The sequence below is a fragment of the Symsagittifera roscoffensis genome, chromosome 2 (genome assembly GCF_963678635.1).
Source record: "Symsagittifera roscoffensis chromosome 2, txSymRosc1.1, whole genome shotgun sequence".
Lineage (NCBI taxonomy): Eukaryota > Metazoa > Xenacoelomorpha > Acoela > Convolutidae > Symsagittifera > Symsagittifera roscoffensis.
Window position 1 is genome coordinate 23,161,527 of NC_087063.1, and position 18,205 is coordinate 23,179,731.

Below are 18,205 nucleotides of genomic sequence, written 5' to 3' on the forward strand. Positions count from 1 at the left end.
CAGAAGCACTTCACATCTGGAAAGAGAGACTGAGAAAAAACACGAGCGATGAGTTCAGGAGCAGGGAACTGACCCTGAAGTTATATTTCCGAAAACATATTTTTTTAATACAAAATTAAATAAGTTTCGAAATCTAAAAAATGACTAGCTTCGAAATTGGAAATGGGACAAAACGAAAAATTGAACCTAATATTTTTGCATGTTCAGCAAACGAATTTTTTCACTCTAAGCTATATAGCATATTGCAATGGGTAAGATTTTTTGAAATTCCAGTTCAAAATTAGTTTTATTTCCTCAAGTTTGAAAAGAGCAACCCAATATTTGGATGCTGCCAGGGCTTCACCTGTTGTTGCGTTTTTGGCCTCCGTATATGAGTAATCAAATCATTTTATTTTACGTGATACGGGATTTTTTCGAGATTTTTCAAAAAAATATTGAAAACGTAATATTAAAAAAAAATTCACAAAGTTTGAAACTCTCAACCTTGTAGTTGGGTGCTGCCAGGGTGCTCTCAGTGGTTGCAATTTTTGCCTCTAAAAATCACTTCTCATATCTTCCTAGTTTTCGAGGTATGACGTGTTTTAAGGTTTCTTTTTAATTTTTCAGAAAATTTGAATGAAATTCTCAACCTTGTAGTTCGGCGCTGTGAAGGTACTCTCACGATTTTCATGTTGCAAGTTTTGCGTCCCAATGTGACTGCTCTAATGCTTTCGGTTTCTGCGATGTGACATTTGTAGTGTTTTTTTTTAATGATTTTTAAGAATTTAGATTTTAATTTTTTTTTAGGTTTGTAATTGTATAGTGATCTGGGGCTTTATCAGAGGGGCTTTATCAGAGCACTCCTAAGAGCTGTAAACTTTTAGTTCTAATTTGACTGCTTGAATCCTCCGCGTTTTCGAGGTTTAACGTTTTGATGGTTTTTTCAAAAGATTTTCAGATAACCTAAATTTAGTTTTGCGTAATTTGTGGTATTTCTAACCATGAATTTGGGGGCTATCAGAGTTTTCTCTGAGATTGCAAATCTTGCCTTTATTAATGAGTGCTAATTTTTTCGTAGTTTTCAAGATATGGTACTATTCTTGGTTTTTTCAAAAAATAACAATCAGAAAAGTTCAATTTGAATCTTCTCGAAATTCGAAGTTCGTGACACTCTAGTTGGCTACTGCCAGTACCCTCAGAAGTTGCAAATCTTGCGTGCAAAAGCGATTGCTCAATATTTTCCAAAATGTGAGGTTTTTCTGTCCTTTTAAAAACTTTCATTAAATTTTGATTAAAAAAATCACAAAATTGTATAGTGTTTCAAATTAAAAAAAAACTTGACAAGCTTTTCAAAAAAATATAAAATTGCCAATCTGTAATTAGGTGCTGTCAGCGTACACTCAAAGTATGCAATTTTTATTTCCAATTTATACCGTTTTCGAAGCACCGGAGGTTTAATTCGAAGCGCCGCTAGCTTAGTTTATTTCGATGATATAATAATAGAATGTATCAGAAAATTAAAAATGATGATTTATTTTTGATGTAATTTTGGCGCGAACATCAATTTTGGAAAATTCCGATTGCTTGAAATTTTATGATTTTGTGGAGACATTGTCTTAGGTTATTTTTATGATCGATGATCGTTTTATTAAATTTTAAAACTTTTAAAATTGATGATGCACAAAAGAGACAAATTAGAAAAAGGGCCTTCCTTCCGTTTAGGTACGGTTGTGCAAAAGCTGGATATGGCCCATACCAGCATTATATAAAAATATCAATAAACAATATTGCCGGATTAAAATCAAGTCAGCTTTTAATGCCTTGTCATTTATTGTATTTACTTCAACCGCCCCTCCTTTATAATAGCACTTTTGTAATTGTCTATGAATTGCGTCTTACGCAATGATCTGCACCCTTGTATATAAAAGATAGTGCTCCTGAGCAGCGCGAAGCTTGTTTTAGTTCTTATATAGTTTAATGTTTCTGAATAGCTTTCATGCCTTTTTTCTAAATTTTTCAGCTATGTGCTGCATTTTCCGCTTATCTGCTGGTGTGGCACCACCAGTGCAGCCAAAATTGAGCGGGCAGAAGCTGCTCTGTTTGACTCGAAGAACTCTGTTGGTATTTTGAGTTTTTCAGTGATTCGTGGTACTTATAGGGGTCTTTCAGTAATCACTAATCTTCGTGAAGTTTTTTCGTGCGGGTTGAAGACTTTGACAACAAAAAAGGTTCGGCTAAATCTTGAGCCCCATAATCCATTTGCTCTTACATCTAGCCGATCGTCTTCATCAGTTCTGAGTGAACTATTGACAAAAGTCTCGCCTTGCAACGACTGAAGTTTCAGCTCGATTTTAACATCATAGCAAACCTCGCTCATGAGGTTGGCAAAGGTATCTCTTATTTCGTCATGCCTCATGTGGGTGTATCCACCCTTCGCTCAACGAAGGGCGTTGGTAAGGTCGAAGGATTGACTACATGCACATGTAAGTGGAAATTTATTTGGTTCCCTCCATGTCTGAGATTAATTCCATACCGGATTTTGGATTTTTTTTGAGGTTGAAGTTATATCTGCTTTGTGGCAGTGCGTTTAACCAGTTTGAGGATTTTTTTTGGAGGCTAGCTCAAGTGCGTGTTTTTCACTGCCACTCAAGTTGTTTAAAAACTTAGTTCTCTTCTGGTTTGTTCTTTCAGTTTTAAATTTTTCTAGCTATAAAATTTTTCTCAGATATAGCTGTTAATGGGTCGTATGTGTCTAAGACAGACGAAGTTTTAATTGACCATTCTAAAACAATCTCATAGTCAGATTGTAGCTTGATATTTAGACCTCCCATTTTCAGTGGCAAAGAAGCGATTTTTCTAAGTTGATGGTTTATTTTGTCTTTACTAATTAAATTTGGAAAGAGATTCTCCTGCAGTATCTTCTCGAAGGCCTTCATGTTTTCTGTGGCATTGGGGGTAGTTCTAGCTAAGAAACGATGGTTTTTCTTGTACCTTTCTCGTGTAACAGGAGTACACGTTTTTTGGCGATGTTTTCACGATCTTGCCGTTTTTCCTAAAGTAATTTGTTATGTTTTTCTAAGTAATTTTCTCCTAAAAAATTTTATATTCAGTCTCGGATCCCTTGACAGACCAAAAAAACTCTTTTCATCATTTTGGTTTCTGTTTTTGAATATCGTTTATCGCCTTATTGTATTTTTCATCTTTTACAATGAGCTGGAATTTTGATGTCTTTACAAGATATCCAAAAGTTTTCCGTATTTGCTAATGTTGTCAAGAACTGTTCGCAGGCTGTTGAAATTCCACACTGCGTTCCCATTGTCTGCATACCCTTTTTGAGTTAAGCTGTTATCTTTGACTAGTTTTATTAAAGGTAAAGTGGCTACCCCGTACATCGCCATTGCTAATGGGTTTACTTGTGTGGTTCCTTCTCTAGATTTCCTTTTGTGTTCCTTCTCTAAAAATTTTTATTTACAAAGATTTTGGATGGATTAGTGTATGAGTTCTGTATAGCGGATATTGTGGACGGGCATATATTTGCAAAGTTTTTCAAAGCCAGCTTCCGGTTTGGGGAGTTAAGTGTATTTTCCGCGTCTATCAGTTGGATTCGTCTATACTGCATTGGATTCTGTTATCTTGTATTGCTTTCTAAGCGTATGAATTGCATATTCGATGCCACATTTTTTGTCAAGGCATAATTGGTAATTCAATCCGAGTACCATAAACTAGCTTTTTTTAAGCACTTTATGATCGTCCTAACTATTATATGCGGATAACTTTGCCTATGGTAATTGGCCGAACTACTGGGTTTTTATCAACTGTAATTAGTGGACATACATTATATGGTTCAAGAAGCTCAGGACTTAGTATTTCTGTCGATATTTTTTGTGCAATTTTGGCCAGTGTCTTTGATATTCCAACTGACTGTTGACCAATGTGCGTTAGTATGCGTTTCCACTCATTTGCAATCAAGCCTGAGGGTCCATGAGAGTCATGTGTTGCCACGGCAGCCTTCCTAAATTTCCGGGCGTTTATTTGGTCGACTGTGAATGCGTGGAAAGGGATTATATCTTCGGAGCAAGATTTTATGTAGTATTTGTTTATTGGCTCCGCAGGAGGGTGTTTCTCAGTGAAGATTTGCTCAACAGTTTGAAGCTTGACGGTTTCCTTGAGTGAGAGAACAAACTGGGACGTATCCGTTAATTTTGCTTAAGCACTCGATATTTTGCAGTGCTCATTAATTATTTAAATTGCTGTGCTTCAGTTTCTACTTCCTTTTCTTACTCTTTATCAAGCGCTTTTGCAGCGTTTTCCTTTGCTAAAAAGCTCGTCCAGCTCGCCATTCCTTAAGCCTTCTTGCTACAGTTTTGGAGTTCGATCAATCACTCTCCGATTTGGTTTTGAATAGCATGATGTGAGGCAATATCATTGTTGCGTGCATTGCGTATGTGTTGTTTTCTGTTTCGATTATTGAGTTGAGGATTCTTTTTAGGGTTTTTACAAAATTAAGCTCAGTTTTGTTTTTTGCGAGGATCGTGAAGACTAGTTTCCAGTGCACTACTTAACTGTAGATTGTTCTGATTTTATCTTTTAGTTCAGGTGTGCTGTTTGACCAGGGGTCGGGTGTGACTATCACAGCTTCGTTGCTGTTTGCAATTGCAGCATTTTGATCGTTGCTCGAGGCGGCCTGTTGAGTTGGACTTGGAGGGACTTGGATGTCAATTGTAGTGTTGTCTGTAATCAGGGAGTTGTAGCAAATGAAATTGTCATCGGGTTCGCTGCCCAGGTTGGGGCCGCTGCATTTAACATGCATGATGGCTGCGCATGTCTTGCACCAAATTCCACCTTCGCGTAGATGGTTGTTACGTATGATACAATGTGTTTGGTCGGGCATTATATGAGGAGGAACAGATTCTTCAGATTACCAAGAGAATTTAGAAATAATTCTAAAATTTTGAAAGAATTGATTGCCAAAGAACGAGAAGTGGTTGCGGTCTCGACAGAATAATTGGGGAGTTAGATTTAAGTTAAGATTGGGCGTGTGTGTGGATGAACAGAATTATTAATTAATTTTAACAAAATATAGTTATGAATGTAGACTTTGCGATTAACATCATTGTTAACGGAGCATTGACTTGTTTTAGGGATGATTAGGGTTTTGGGCTGAAACTTGTTCGTAATTAGAATGACTAAGTTTTTCCACTTAAGTTCAACTTCTCTTGGATCCAGTCTAATATCATTAAACACGGCAATAAAGGTAACTGTACTGAAGCGCTTTGATCTGTATTGTATTTTGTTAAAACTCTTTCTCACTGATCTTGGAGTGTGCCACCGCGTAAGAGTGAATTGTAGTTTTTAAGTAGATCTGACTTGATATATTATGTCCTTTATATGCCAATTACAAGCTTCTGTGAAAAGTCAAAAAAGCGCCTTGCCTGAAATCGGGGCATCCACCTGAAACACAGACAGCGAAGGCAACGATGAAGCTTTTAAGTAAAACCTCATCTGATTTCTTACTGTTGGTTTCAGTTTCGACGACAATCATCAAATCTTCTGTCCATTTATTGCAACTGGCACAATTTTTCACAATCTCATATCTTTCCAGCTAGCTCGAAATGCTATGTTTTCGATGTTTTGCTAATGGTGCGAAGCTCTGCTTCAACTTTGCGTTCAAAACACAAGTTTTCAAGACAACTTAGCCTAATTGTTGTGATAAGCTTAATAAATAGTTTCATGTGATATGATACGCTCATAATGGTACGCTTGTAAGAAGAAGGCCCGGTACGGGATTTTAGAGACAAGCTCGTCAAGCAGCGATACTCCCCCTCTACTCGGAGATCTCCGCCGGAACCTCCACCCGTAAAAATTAAGTTGTAATCGCTTTCATGTTTCTTTTGTTATTTTTTTTTAAAAATTATTTCTCAACAATCCATTTTACAATCTCTTCTTTCTCTTGTTTTGCCTCTTTGTACCCTGATAAGTGAGGTTCCATGCCAAAGTACAGGCCGAAGTGGCTACCCAAGTGGAACAGGAAACTTGTAGGAGGAATCTCAAAGACCAAGTACTGCAGCCCCAAAGATGTCGGAGCCACGGTTTACTCGTACAGAGGTGCAAAGCTAGCTGACCTTGCCGCTACTGTCTCGCGCTACTCCTCGCAGAAACTGAACTGTGTTACTATAGTAGCTGGATTTATAATAACTCATCTACGGTTTCAGACTTTGCTAATGATTGGAGATTTTTAATAAATTTGACAATTCATAAGTTTAACCCAAATGTGCTAATTATCCCCAAAACCATCCTTTCGGCAAAATATCACTTCACAACTAGAAAACTTGGTGCTCTAAATAACTCTGTTTTGCCTTATTAATACATTTTACCACTCAAGAATCCGAATTATTTCCCCCAATCTAAACGTTAATTTTAGTGCTAATATGTTCCGTAAAGGTTGGTATTCATTTTTCTTTTTATGCTAGAAAAAATCTTCAATTTATTGGTCACTCAGCTAACTTGTAAATATTCATCATAAATTTAGCCTCCTCGCTGCCAAATTATGGCCGATCAAACGCACTGCCATATCTGCAAACGCAACCTCCAAAAAGGAGGCGTATGGTGTGTCATTTGCAAAGCTTACATCCATGAATCATGTAGCGGGGAGTCATCTACAGAGCAGCAAATTTTATTACGATGGGTTTTCCTGCATAAAACGCACTTCGAAAACTTTGCAAAAGAGCCCAACTCCAACAACAGACCAACAAGCACAGCCCCCATCACAACTCAAAAATCAACAAGCACAGACCCCATCACAACTCAAAAAGAAACATCACCATCAACAACCTAACAAACGTACTGCCCAACGCAACACAATCTTATCCATCGCCCCCAGCAATCACTACAGCCCCCTTCGACCCCTGGAAACTTATCGACTAAGAACTTGAACTTAAAATAAACGACATATATAAAAATGTCGTTAACTGGAAATCGCGCTTCATAATTCTGAGCAAGAACAAGGCCGGTTTCTAATTCAAAGAATTACTGAACCAGCAGCTGTTGTCATTAGTAGAAGAAACACCAAGTTCTAACGTCGCAATGAAAGCAGCAATGATTCTCCCACATCTGCTGCTCCCAAAACTAAATCAGAAACAAACGGATCAAATTCTAAAACACTAAACCGCCGCATAATTTAGACGAAGGCCTATTAGACGAACTTTCCACTGAAGCGAACGCACTCCAAATTAGACATCTAAAACAGAAAAAGTCTGAAGTAAACGAAAAAAATAAGCAAATCAATAAACTAATGAGTACAGGCAAAACATCTGCCGCCAATGGCTGCCTTTCAGACAAGAAAACAAAAGAAAACTTCCCCTAAATGAAATCATTGAAAGAAAAACATCCTCAGGCCAAAAAAAGAACACTAACAATATAACTGAAGTACGTGAAAACAAAATGCCATACCACACCTCTATATTCGAACAAATAAACGCCAAGACAGTACGAAAATTACCCTAAAAACGCACGGAAGTCACGGTCCCTCAGTTCTAGATGCGTGCGAATGGAGAAGGATATTAACTCACTTCAACCAGACATCCATTGAGCTTTGCAAAACAATTGCTAAACTATCCTATACAATAGCAACTAAAGTTCTACCCCAAGAAAACCTAAAGAAGGCTGATACCTCTGGACAAAAATCCATTGGCCCATTGGTATAGGCGAAGTTCTGAGAAGAATAATTGGCAAAACAATCACCCAATGTATCAAATCAGACCTTAGTAATCTCGGAAAAAAATTCCAACTCTGCTTAGGCCAGAAGTGTGGAATCGAATATGCTATCCACAGGTTGAGGAACGAGTTTGAGAAACCGGAAACGGACGCCACACTACTTATTGATGCAGAAAATGCCTTCAACTTGCTCAAAAGGGAACTTGCTCTAAAAAACGTAGAATCCTTTGTCCGGCGCTGGCCAACTCATATAAACATCCCACAAATCAATATGTCAATAACACGATTTTGACATCTACGAAAGGCACAACGCAAGTTGATCCCTTCGCAATGGCTATGTACGGAATTGGGATAATCCCACTGATTGAGCTCCTGTGAAAACCAAATGTCACCCAAAATGGCACGCAGATGATGGAAGCGCTGCAGGTGATCTTAGGAGTCTCCGCGCAATACTGGACAACCTGGATGTCCAACGAAAGGCTTTCGAAAACAATGTGAAGCCTTATAAGTGTCAACTCATGGTAAAAGAAAACCGTCTCGACAGCGCCATAAAAATTCGAAGGCACAAACTTAACAATGGTAGACGGTTTTAGAGTCTTTGGATCGGTTATAGGAACACCATCAGCATGCGATAAGTACTTGCGAAGCGAAATTGAGAAGACAGCTACCCTAACTGAAAAGCTTTCCAAAATAGCTAAAAAATCACCGCAAAATGCGAACTCCTGCTACACAAACTAAGATTAAAATGAGGTAAACTTTCTAACCAGAACAACTCCGGAAGCATTTAAAAAAATTGATGAATTTGAGAAAAATGTAAGCTATCAGCTACTTCCTAGTATTACTTGTAAAAACCATATAACCGATGAATAACGCACCCTTTTTGCACTACCACTAAAAATGGGAGGATTAGACCTCCTCAGTAACACGGACTTTTCCAGAAATTATGAGTTGTCACAAGCCATTTGTGATCCGTCAGAAAACAGTGATCCAGAAATAGCTGAAACGGAACAAACTCTGAAACATCAAAACTGAGAGACAGAACATCACACTCTCAAAAAAGGCTAAAATTATCGAAAATTGCTCATCAGAAAATAACAGACAATAAATCTGGCGTCACGGAAAGGAGCATCGAATTGGCTAAGCGTGCAATCCTTAAAAAGATACAAAGTTTTCCCTCAACAAATCAGAGTTTAAAGATGGATTATATCTGAGATATGGATGGGAACCACCAAACACCTCACAAACATGCCCATCTGGACAATCGCTCAAACTGACCCACTCTCTACACTGTCCCAAAGGTGGATACACTCACCTAAGACAATGAAATTCGCGATACCTTTGCGACACTCCTGGACGAAGTTTGCCATGATGTTGAAATAGAGCCGAAACTTCAATTGTTGGAAGGCGAAAGCTTTCACAACTAAACAACCACTACTGAAGAAGAAGCTCGACCCGACATCAAGGAAAATGAACTCTGGGGAGGCCGATTCGGTCGAATTTTTTTCGGTGTAAAAACTTTCAACCCCCATGCTAAATCCTGCCCCAAAACTATATCTGACGCCTACAAATATCATGAGAGTGTCAAAACATTAAAATACCAACTAAGAATTCTGGACGTGGAGCACAGCAGCTTTGTTCCACTAATTTTTTGCGTGTACCGTAGGAGCAGCAACAGGCTCTACAAAAACCATCCAGAAACTAGCTGAGAGACTAAGCGAGCAACGGAACGAATAGTTTTCGGACAGAATAAACTTTATAATAACAAAAATAAGTTTTGCACTTCTGAGGAGTGCAATCCTCTGCCCTAGGGGGTGCAAAAATCTTTAAAAAATACAATACAACATAGACAATTCTATTTGTGCTATAATCGAGGAGTGTAGATTTTAATTGACAATTCTCTTGATGCATTGATATCGACTTGATTTATTCATAAAATTTTGCCGATATATTTATATAGCGTTGGTACGACCCTATCCAACCTGTGCACGTACCGTCGCATGACGGAAGGGCCCATCCCATATCTTTCCAGCTAGCTCGACATGCTATCTTTGCGATATTTTGCTAATGGTGCGAAGCTCTGCTTTACCCTTGCGTTCAAAGGGGTAATCAGAAGGTCAAAAGTATCATAGTAACCGAGGTTACAGCTAGGTTCAAAACACAAAATTTCAAGACAACAATTATGTACTCGTTTTTCTACATTTGTTTTTTGAAAATCTATGTTTTTGAGGTAGTATTGCCTTTTTAATCTTTATCCATAGATATTCATCATTCTATATGATTTTATAGAAACGATGATCAACTTGAAAGCAGTTGGATTGACAGGGCTTCCGTTGGGATGTGGAATGATCATTGGCCAGTTGTTTGGGCCCAAGGTAGGAAATACGAAAGACTGGTACCAAAAACTGAACTTCCCGGTGTACAATCCTCCTGATTGGGTATTCCGACCTGTGTGGGCATCACTCTATTCTATGATGGGTTATGCGTCATATAGAGTTTTGTGCGAGGGTGAAGCTGGAGTTGATATTACAAAAGCCATGACAGCGTATGGGTCGCAACTCGCCATTGGACTGACGTGGGTTCCCTTGTTCTTCTCGGCGCACAAGCTGAAATCGGTAATCTTAGACATTTTCCAACCTGTTTTGTTTTTTTTCTTCAAAGTATTCAAAGGATAGCCGTTTTTTATATGCGGAGTGTGATGAAAGGAGCTCAAGAATACGTTAAATTTAGGCATGTTTGACAGTCACAGTAAAATAGGCAAATTCGGACCTTCTGTTGGAAACTTTTTGAAAAACTAAAATGAACTTAAAATGAATTTCATTTTTATAAAAAGTTTTCCTGCAGAAATTGCTTAGAATTTTTGAAGTGTTTATTCCAATAATGGCGCTAAAAATTTCAAAGAAAGATTTAAAACTTTCTTGGCTTATCTTTTTACAATAAGCATGTTGGCTTCTTTTAATCGCTTACAATTACGCTAAAAGTCAAAACTTCAAACCGTTTGTTCTTGACACTGGGACAACTTATTGAATTTTTTAATGTCGTTCGAATCAAGATTGAAAGGGCTTCTTTTGTGATAAATCATTCCTTCGATTACGATTATTATTTGTTATAAATTTTTGGTTGAAAAACAAAAAACCCTGCTAACTCACCTAAATAGCCTGCTGGAAGTTAGAACAACAACAAAAATTTCAAACTGTTTTATCTTGACTCCGAGAAAGTTTTGTAGAAGATTTTAATGTCGTTAGAATCACGACTGAAAGGGCTTCAATATGATATATCATCCGACCCATTCCTCATTCCCTCGAATCATTGTGGTTCCGGATTTGCGTGGAAAACAAAAAACTAAACCACACCCTAATACAGATATCTTGCCCATTTTCAAATGGTCGTAAGGTTGTACCTTTTTTTATCATTAGAAAGATGTAGCAACGCATTTGGACAGGCCGAAAGAATCAAAAAGAGCAATTAATCGATTGAGTGAGAAAATTGCATGCAACTTTGAGTTTTTCGGCGACCTTGAAACATAAAGTCTTTCAAGATTGTTTTTTTTTATTGCGTGGAAAAATTTTCCAATTCAGGTTATTTTTTTTTCTGTTGATTCTACCGAAATTTTGGCAGCTCTCTATAGGCCTTTGAAGTTTCGCGTTTGATTTTTGTTGACATTTTATGAGTGTTTGATCTCTAAAAATTGCATGGCGGTTGAAAATTATTTCGAAGTTGTCGGCATGAAATTTTCAAAAAAAGATGTCTCAAAAGCACAATCATTTTTTTCTTTCCTCTTCACGTAAGCTGAGCGTAGTGCATTAATACAGTGTACCTTTTTTTATCATTATCTGGATTGTGGTGTAATATTACGATGCAGGTTTTTTCTAACCTTAGTAGCAAATGAAAGTGCTCATTTGGTGGCTCTTCGTATATATTTCCAGCCGTAGGAAATAGCATCTGTGGCAGCTTTGTTGGTGGCTAGTGTTCAATTTAAAGAACTGGTTCTGGGATTTTCACTACATAAGCGACTGCGCGCTTTATTTTTAAAGAAAAAGGTATGACCTCAGAAAAGACCATTTTTGAATTTTCTGTCGTTTTTGTGACACTACCAGATCTGGGATAAAGGTTCAATCATAAAAACAGGTTTTTTAAATGTTTTTAATGTCGCTTTTTCAAGTATGTTTTTAATTTTGTTCGAATCAAGGTTGAAAGTGCTTTATTATGATATATATTTCCCTCCATTACGATGATTAATTGAGGTATTTTTTTTGGTTGAGAAGCAAAATGAGCCTGCTCGCTCATCTTATTCGCTTGAAATCAAAAATCTCAAACGTGTTTTTTTTCGAAGCTGAGTTTTTTTCAAATTTTTAAAATGCTGTTCCAATCAGGGCTAAAAGGGCTCAAATATGATATTTCACTCGACCCATTTCGATTAGTATTTGTGGTACTTGATTTTTCGTTGAAAACTAAAAGAAAAAAAAACAAATTTACCCGAATACTACGTTCCTTCTCGTTTTTCAAATGGTAGCAACAACAACCCTCATGGTGCTTGGAAATGTCAAAAAGTCTGTCGACAAGAAGAAGTGCAAATATTTTTTTTAATTAGTCGTTTGAGGCAGATGAACCTTAAGAGTTAGTTTTGCCGTTTGATAGCTGAAACGCTTTTTTGAAAAATCAATTGAAATTTCAGCGCCATTTTGCTGTCTGAAGGTCAATTATTTCAAAAAAAAATTTAAGTTTAGGACGTTGTCCAATACATTTATTTAAAACTATATGCAGCTAGTGACCGATAGCTTAGTTGTTTGAAATGACAAAGCTGTCAATCAATCCTTAAAAACTTTCTAGACGCTTTCCACTCCAATGCTGTACGTTTTCAGGGGGTATTCGTTGCTAGGTACAAAATTCACAAATGCTTAACCGTTGAAATGGTTCATTATAGAGTAGCAGTTTGTTACTAGGTACCAAAATGGGAATAGTTTGAGATCCAAATTTTAAGTATAATTTTTTTGAAAAGAATCATAGAACTTCTCTGAGTTCGTACCCTTCGTTGCGATTTCAGTCCGCGGCTGTGGTGACCGCTTTTGCGGGTTGCATCGCATGGACTATCAAAGAGTTCGCGCCCATAGATGTAGCTGCCAGCAGGCTCATGTACCCCGCAATGGCGTGGGTGAGCTTCGCTACTGTTCTCGGTTGGCACGTCGCCTACCTCAATGAAGACAATAAGGCGCTGAAGGAAGAATAGAATGAAGATGGATAGTCAGTAGACAAAAATGTGTCTGAAACAAAATAGATTCAATTGAGTAGTAAACTTATTCAGGAATGGAAGACAGTCGATCAAATTATAGATAGTCGTTGAGGTAGTCTCAATTTGTAGTGTCACCTTTGCACGAGTTTGTAAATAATGTCAAATTTCCTTAGGTTATATTATGTTATTGGGGTTTTCTTTTCGGTTGAATGTCCGCGCTCAGTATTAAAAAATCAAAAGCTGTTGAATTAGACTGCTTATTGGCTCATATGAGCTGCACTACAGGTTTGTGCGCTTACTATACTAACTATGTTCGGCCAACATTAAAAGCGATAGATCTGAGCTTGACTCGACTGAAAAAAAATCTCAACAAATCTCAAAAAAAGAAGACCTATGCCCGAGTTTCATCTCTTCTAACAGTAGTTTGCAAGTTTCTGAAGTACCTGTTTTCTGAAAGTTAAATGGATATGGTGAATCTCCATTGTGAGCCATATTAAATTTTTCACAACCTTGTATGAGTAATTAATCATTTAGTGCAATTTACGATGCCAAGTTATCAAGCAGATCATAGCTAGTCAATTATTAATTCTTTTCAACATTGCAAAAGCAAGTGTATTGTAATTTTTTTCAAATGTTTTGGCTAGCTATGATTTGAATATTGCTTTCAAGTCATCCGTGCAATGTTGATCAGTATAATGCATAACTAATATCTACTCAATTGCTTGTAATATAGTTTAAAAAAAACTTAGTTTTCCGTGTTCCCAAATATTGCTGAACGAAGCAAAGGCTTCAATTTGAACATCTGAACAAACGAGTTGAGTATTCAGTTGTTTAGGCAGTGGTAAATTTTTTTCGAGATGAAGTCTTTAATTTGGTTTTCGCTAAGTTTAAAGTTTGGTGGTTTGACTTTTGATTGTTGAATACTTCTTGTGTAACTCATTTTATTTAAAAAAGGCTAACTACACACGTGCAAAGTTGCGTGAAAAATTAAATTTAACTTCTGGTTTAAAATATTATTAAAATGGAAAAGCGCATGCCCGAGGTTTCAAGACTTTAGTTCGGTTCTCTGCATCACCTTTTGTTTTGCACTTTTTTCAACTGAAAAAAAATATATATTTTTTTGCTCGTGGTTTCTCGGCTTCATTGTTTTTTGTTGAAGACATGCCAGTTTAATTCTCGAATCTTGAATTTCGTTAAAGTTAGCGAGCGTGTTCAAGTAATGACGTTTGTATAAGCATTCTCAGGCTTTATGTATGCACTTGGATTAGCAAAATTTATCAAATGGCAACATACTGTTTTAAAGGTAGCAAACAACTTGTCAAACAAAATCTTCTGAATCTTTTGTGCCAACATCTGGCCAACATTCTGAACAATTCTGCATTTAAAATTTCGATTATTTTCGAAATTTAGTCTTATATTGGCGGTAATTGGGAGAAACTATTTCGTAATTTCGAAAAAAAAACAATTGTTCTTACCAATTTGCATGCAGTTTTTTTCTTTTTTGAAACAGAGTTTTTTAGCCTGTCTATTCACTGCAGTGGTAGATGTTTCCTTAATCTTTTGGGTGTTTTGAAGTTCTGATACAGCAGTTTTGAAGGCAGAGAGGCAGATATAGTTTGTTGATCGTGTAGTGCGTGGATTCTGGAACACTGCGGGTGGTAGACTATTTCACGCTTGTAAGGCTTTCAGCCAGCGGGTATTTTGGGCACAATCTTTCGCTGTTCGCCTAATATTGATGTGGAACGGGTGGCGTCTTGACTGCCCTCTAGTCAGTTTCGCTGAAACACTGCAATCGAATTCGAGATACTTTGCTCTGGGTCGGCCTCTTCTGGGCTATAAGTTGGTACAAAATTGTCAACTTACAAAAAGTTGGTACTAATATATAAGTTTTAGTTGCAATTGCCAATAGTTCAAGCAGTAAATATATGCGGAATCTTAACAGCTGAAGTGTTTTAAGATAAACGCATCTGATAACCTCAGCAAAAGGAGAGGCCATTGTCAGTCTTGAATCTAGTTTCAGACCAAGAATAGTAGCCGTTTTTCATGCAGTCCAAATTATGTTCGCTCATTCTTGGTACTTTCCATTGTACTTTTGTGTTGTCTAGTCCAGGTGTTCACGCGCATAAATGGTAGAACGCTCCATTAATGTCGGTTTGCAGTTTGTTCCACGCATCTCTGTTGTTCATCGTGTTCAAGCAATCTGAGACCATGGACCACATACAGGCCACGGTCGAGTAACCAGGCTGGAACGCTGCTTGAGGTGGAGGATTAACGCCTGCTAACTGCGCGTGATTAAGTAACTCCCGTGCAATAGTCTTTTTGAATACGCGGGTTGTTACCTCTAACAACGCAATAGGGCGGTTGTTCACAAGTTGTGCCTTTGACTTGAGTTTGTGGATGGGTACAACGTTGAGGAGATTTTCCATCGTTTGCGCCATTTACCGGTTTCCAACATGCATCTATACAGCATCGTCAGTGGGATCGCTAATGAGCTCGCCAGCTCCATGAAGACACGCGGGCTAATCTGAAACGGACCGCCGGCTCTGCAGGGGTCTAGAGTTCTGAGTATCTTCAGAACTTCCTTGTGCTGGATGTCGACTGCCTAGATTGGTAACATGGGACACATCTGGTCTTGGTTGATAATCTTCATCGACCGGTAGTGACATCTTGCTTCTGAAATGTGTCGCAAATAGTTCTGCCTTGACCGCGCCGTCAGTAACAAACTTGTCTTCTGCTCTAAGTGGTGGAATACGCGCAGCTTCGCCATGGACTGCAACGATGCAGTTTTGAGTAACTGGGCGTATTTCTTTAAAGACAGGTAGGGTTGTTTTCTCCAGTTTTTTCCTTCGATCATCACGGTACTGCTTTTGTATGTCTTGTATCACAGCTAGACAGGCAAAACGCAGTTATTGACTAGAGGAATATCGCATCTTGTCATATGCCGCGTAACACCTCGAGTCCCACTACGGCGTTGCGGTCTGCTGCGCGTTTCCGTTCTTACTGCGAACAAACTTCTTTATGCCCTCGGATAGAAGCTTTTCTCAATCTAGTTGATACTGATACGTCTGGAGTTACGTGATTTGGTTTGTTTCGCCTGATATATGTATGTAGGAATTTTAATTTTCTGTATTTTTGGTCTACCTTGAATGTCTGACGGCTTAGTTTTCGTTTTTTTTGTCAGTCTTTCTTTACGATGAGCAAGTGTCTTGTAATCGGGAACCAGAAATTTTTTCTTACATCTCTTACTTGCTTTCTAATAGAAGCTTGATAACTTAGACTCGTTCCGTGGCATAGAGGTAACGCCGTTGCGTATGTACCCAAAGATTTGGTGTTTGAGTCTCGGCCGGACCTGTTTTTTTTTCGGTTTATCTGAAGCTGACATTTTTTTTTGACCGGGAAACATTGAATTGTCGCACTTTCGTTTGCCTTACCATTTTTGTTGGCTTTGTTATTATATCGGATAACCAAGCCGACAATTTTCCTGTGCTTTCAGCATTTTCATCGAACACGCATGTGTTTTTGATTTACTCCTGTAATTTGAAAATAGACCTTATGTTGTATCTTTTTTTGGTTTTCCTTTGTTTTTTCGCTTTTAAGCTTTTTTTTGGCCTAAGTGGTTGCAGCTTGTGTTGTATCGGCTTAGTCAGTTCATTTTATGTTGCTTCAAAGGCAACAAAATGATTTTTTTGAAAAATTTAGGTAGTTGGTGTTGCAAGCTTCCAAAATTTAAAAAATGCATTGATTTTTTTTTTGGATCAATGGGCGTCTACTCACTTGTTGTCGGCTTATAAGCCGCTGGGTAGTTACCAAAAGCTTATTTGATCATATTGGTTGTGTTTTCGACGTTAGGAAATTATTTTCATGTTTTCCGCCCTATTTTTTTTTCGATTTTGTTTCCGTATTATTTTCTTTTCGCTAGCTTGCAATGCTGTACTTGCGTTGTATCGCAAGTGATGCGAAGCTCCGCTTTGCATCTGTGTTATTGTTGTTTTTAGGTTTCCAGCCATTAGAATGTTATAGTTAGGTTTTAAGCCATTATAATAGGATTGACCGAAATTTCAATTAGTTTTTCCCGATGGATTTTTGGAATCCTTATTTTCTGTTGAAGTTGTGCCGGTTTAGTTCTCTTATTGTATGTTTTTCTCTGAAGGTGTGCTCTTATTAAATTCCCGAATTGTAAATTTTTTTTAGCTTGTGCTCATGTAGTGACTACATAGGAGCCTTTTAAGGTTTTGTTTTTGAAGGCAAACAACTTGTATTACAGAATCACTGAATCATTTGGAACAATATGGCATACAAGTTGACATGTATGTCCAGAAATCATTGAGACTCGAAGAGCGTAGCAAAACCTTAAAAGGCTCCTATGTAGTCACTACATGAGCACAAGCTAAAAAAAATTTACAATTCGGGAATTTAAGGTCGTGATGATTTTTTTCAGGAAGTCTAAAAATTGTTGACGCTCAAATTTGTTTTCGCAGTTTGTCTTTTGATTTCTTTTTAATTCTATTCATTTCCATTGCTAAAAGGAATACAAACCTCACTATTGAACAGCCAGTATAAAGCTTAAGATAAATTAGATCAAATTCTTATTTCGAAAGTGGATTTTTTTTCCAGATTTCAGTCGATTGAATTGTCTGCTATTTTTTTGCCTATAACTTTTCGGCTGCCTATATTTCTAGGTTTTGGTTGAAGCCATCTCGGTTAAGTTTTCGGCTTCTTTCCTTTCCCCCACATTAATTTGTCATAATATAATGAAATTTTGCATGGTGATCAAATTAGCTATTGCGAACACATTTTTTCATACATTACATCGTAACATCAATCATTCAGCCATAATGACACGCAAGACAATTGAGAAAATTGAAAAATTGAAATTTTGAGGGTAAACTGGAAAAGTGCCAGGTTTCTTAAAGGTGAATTTCATTATTCTAATGCCTACGCTTTGCAAGACTTTTAAAAATACTCTTGTGAGTTTCTCCTCTTGTGAGATTTGATAATGTGAGATTGATTTTCTAAATTGAATTTTTGAGTGTCCGAGTGAGGTATGCCAGCTTAACTGCCGCATACATATTCTGATTTTGCGTGTAAATCTTTTCTGTCATGTTCGTTTTGGTATGTTTGAACATATTTTAACTAAAGATAGAAAGAAAAGCAACAGCATGAAACTTTAATGGAAAATCTTGAAGTAATTCGTGTAAATCTCTTATGAATTCAGATTTGCTGTCGATCGTGCTTCCGGCTTCCTTCTTTGTATTGTTTTGTCTTATCATGTTTGTTTTTTGGTCT

The 18,205-nt window shown here is 37.5% G+C and overlaps 2 protein-coding genes across 2 annotated transcripts in view; one reads left to right on the forward strand and one right to left on the reverse strand.

The window, feature by feature from the left end:
* The window catches only part of LOC134839339 (afadin-like), a 361,792-nt gene that overhangs the window by 325,992 nt on the left and 17,595 nt on the right, over positions 1-18,205 (reverse strand). The window lies entirely within an intron of this gene.
* On the forward strand, positions 9,984-12,916 carry LOC134839748 (translocator protein-like). Its single transcript, XM_063855371.1, has 2 exons — positions 9,984-10,304; positions 12,734-12,916. Exons 1-2 carry the CDS (start codon positions 9,984-9,986, stop codon positions 12,914-12,916), a joined length of 504 nt encoding a protein of 167 aa, XP_063711441.1.

Bases quoted from the DNA above. Each gene is read 5' to 3' on its own strand.
- LOC134839748 (XM_063855371.1), top strand. From the start codon at position 9,984: ATGATCAACTTGAAAGCAGTTGGATTGACAGGGCTTCCGTTGGGATGT. The intron at 10,305-12,733 runs GTAATCTTAGAC...TTGCGATTTCAG, and splicing joins CGGCGCACAAGCTGAAATCG to TCCGCGGCTGTGGTGACCGC.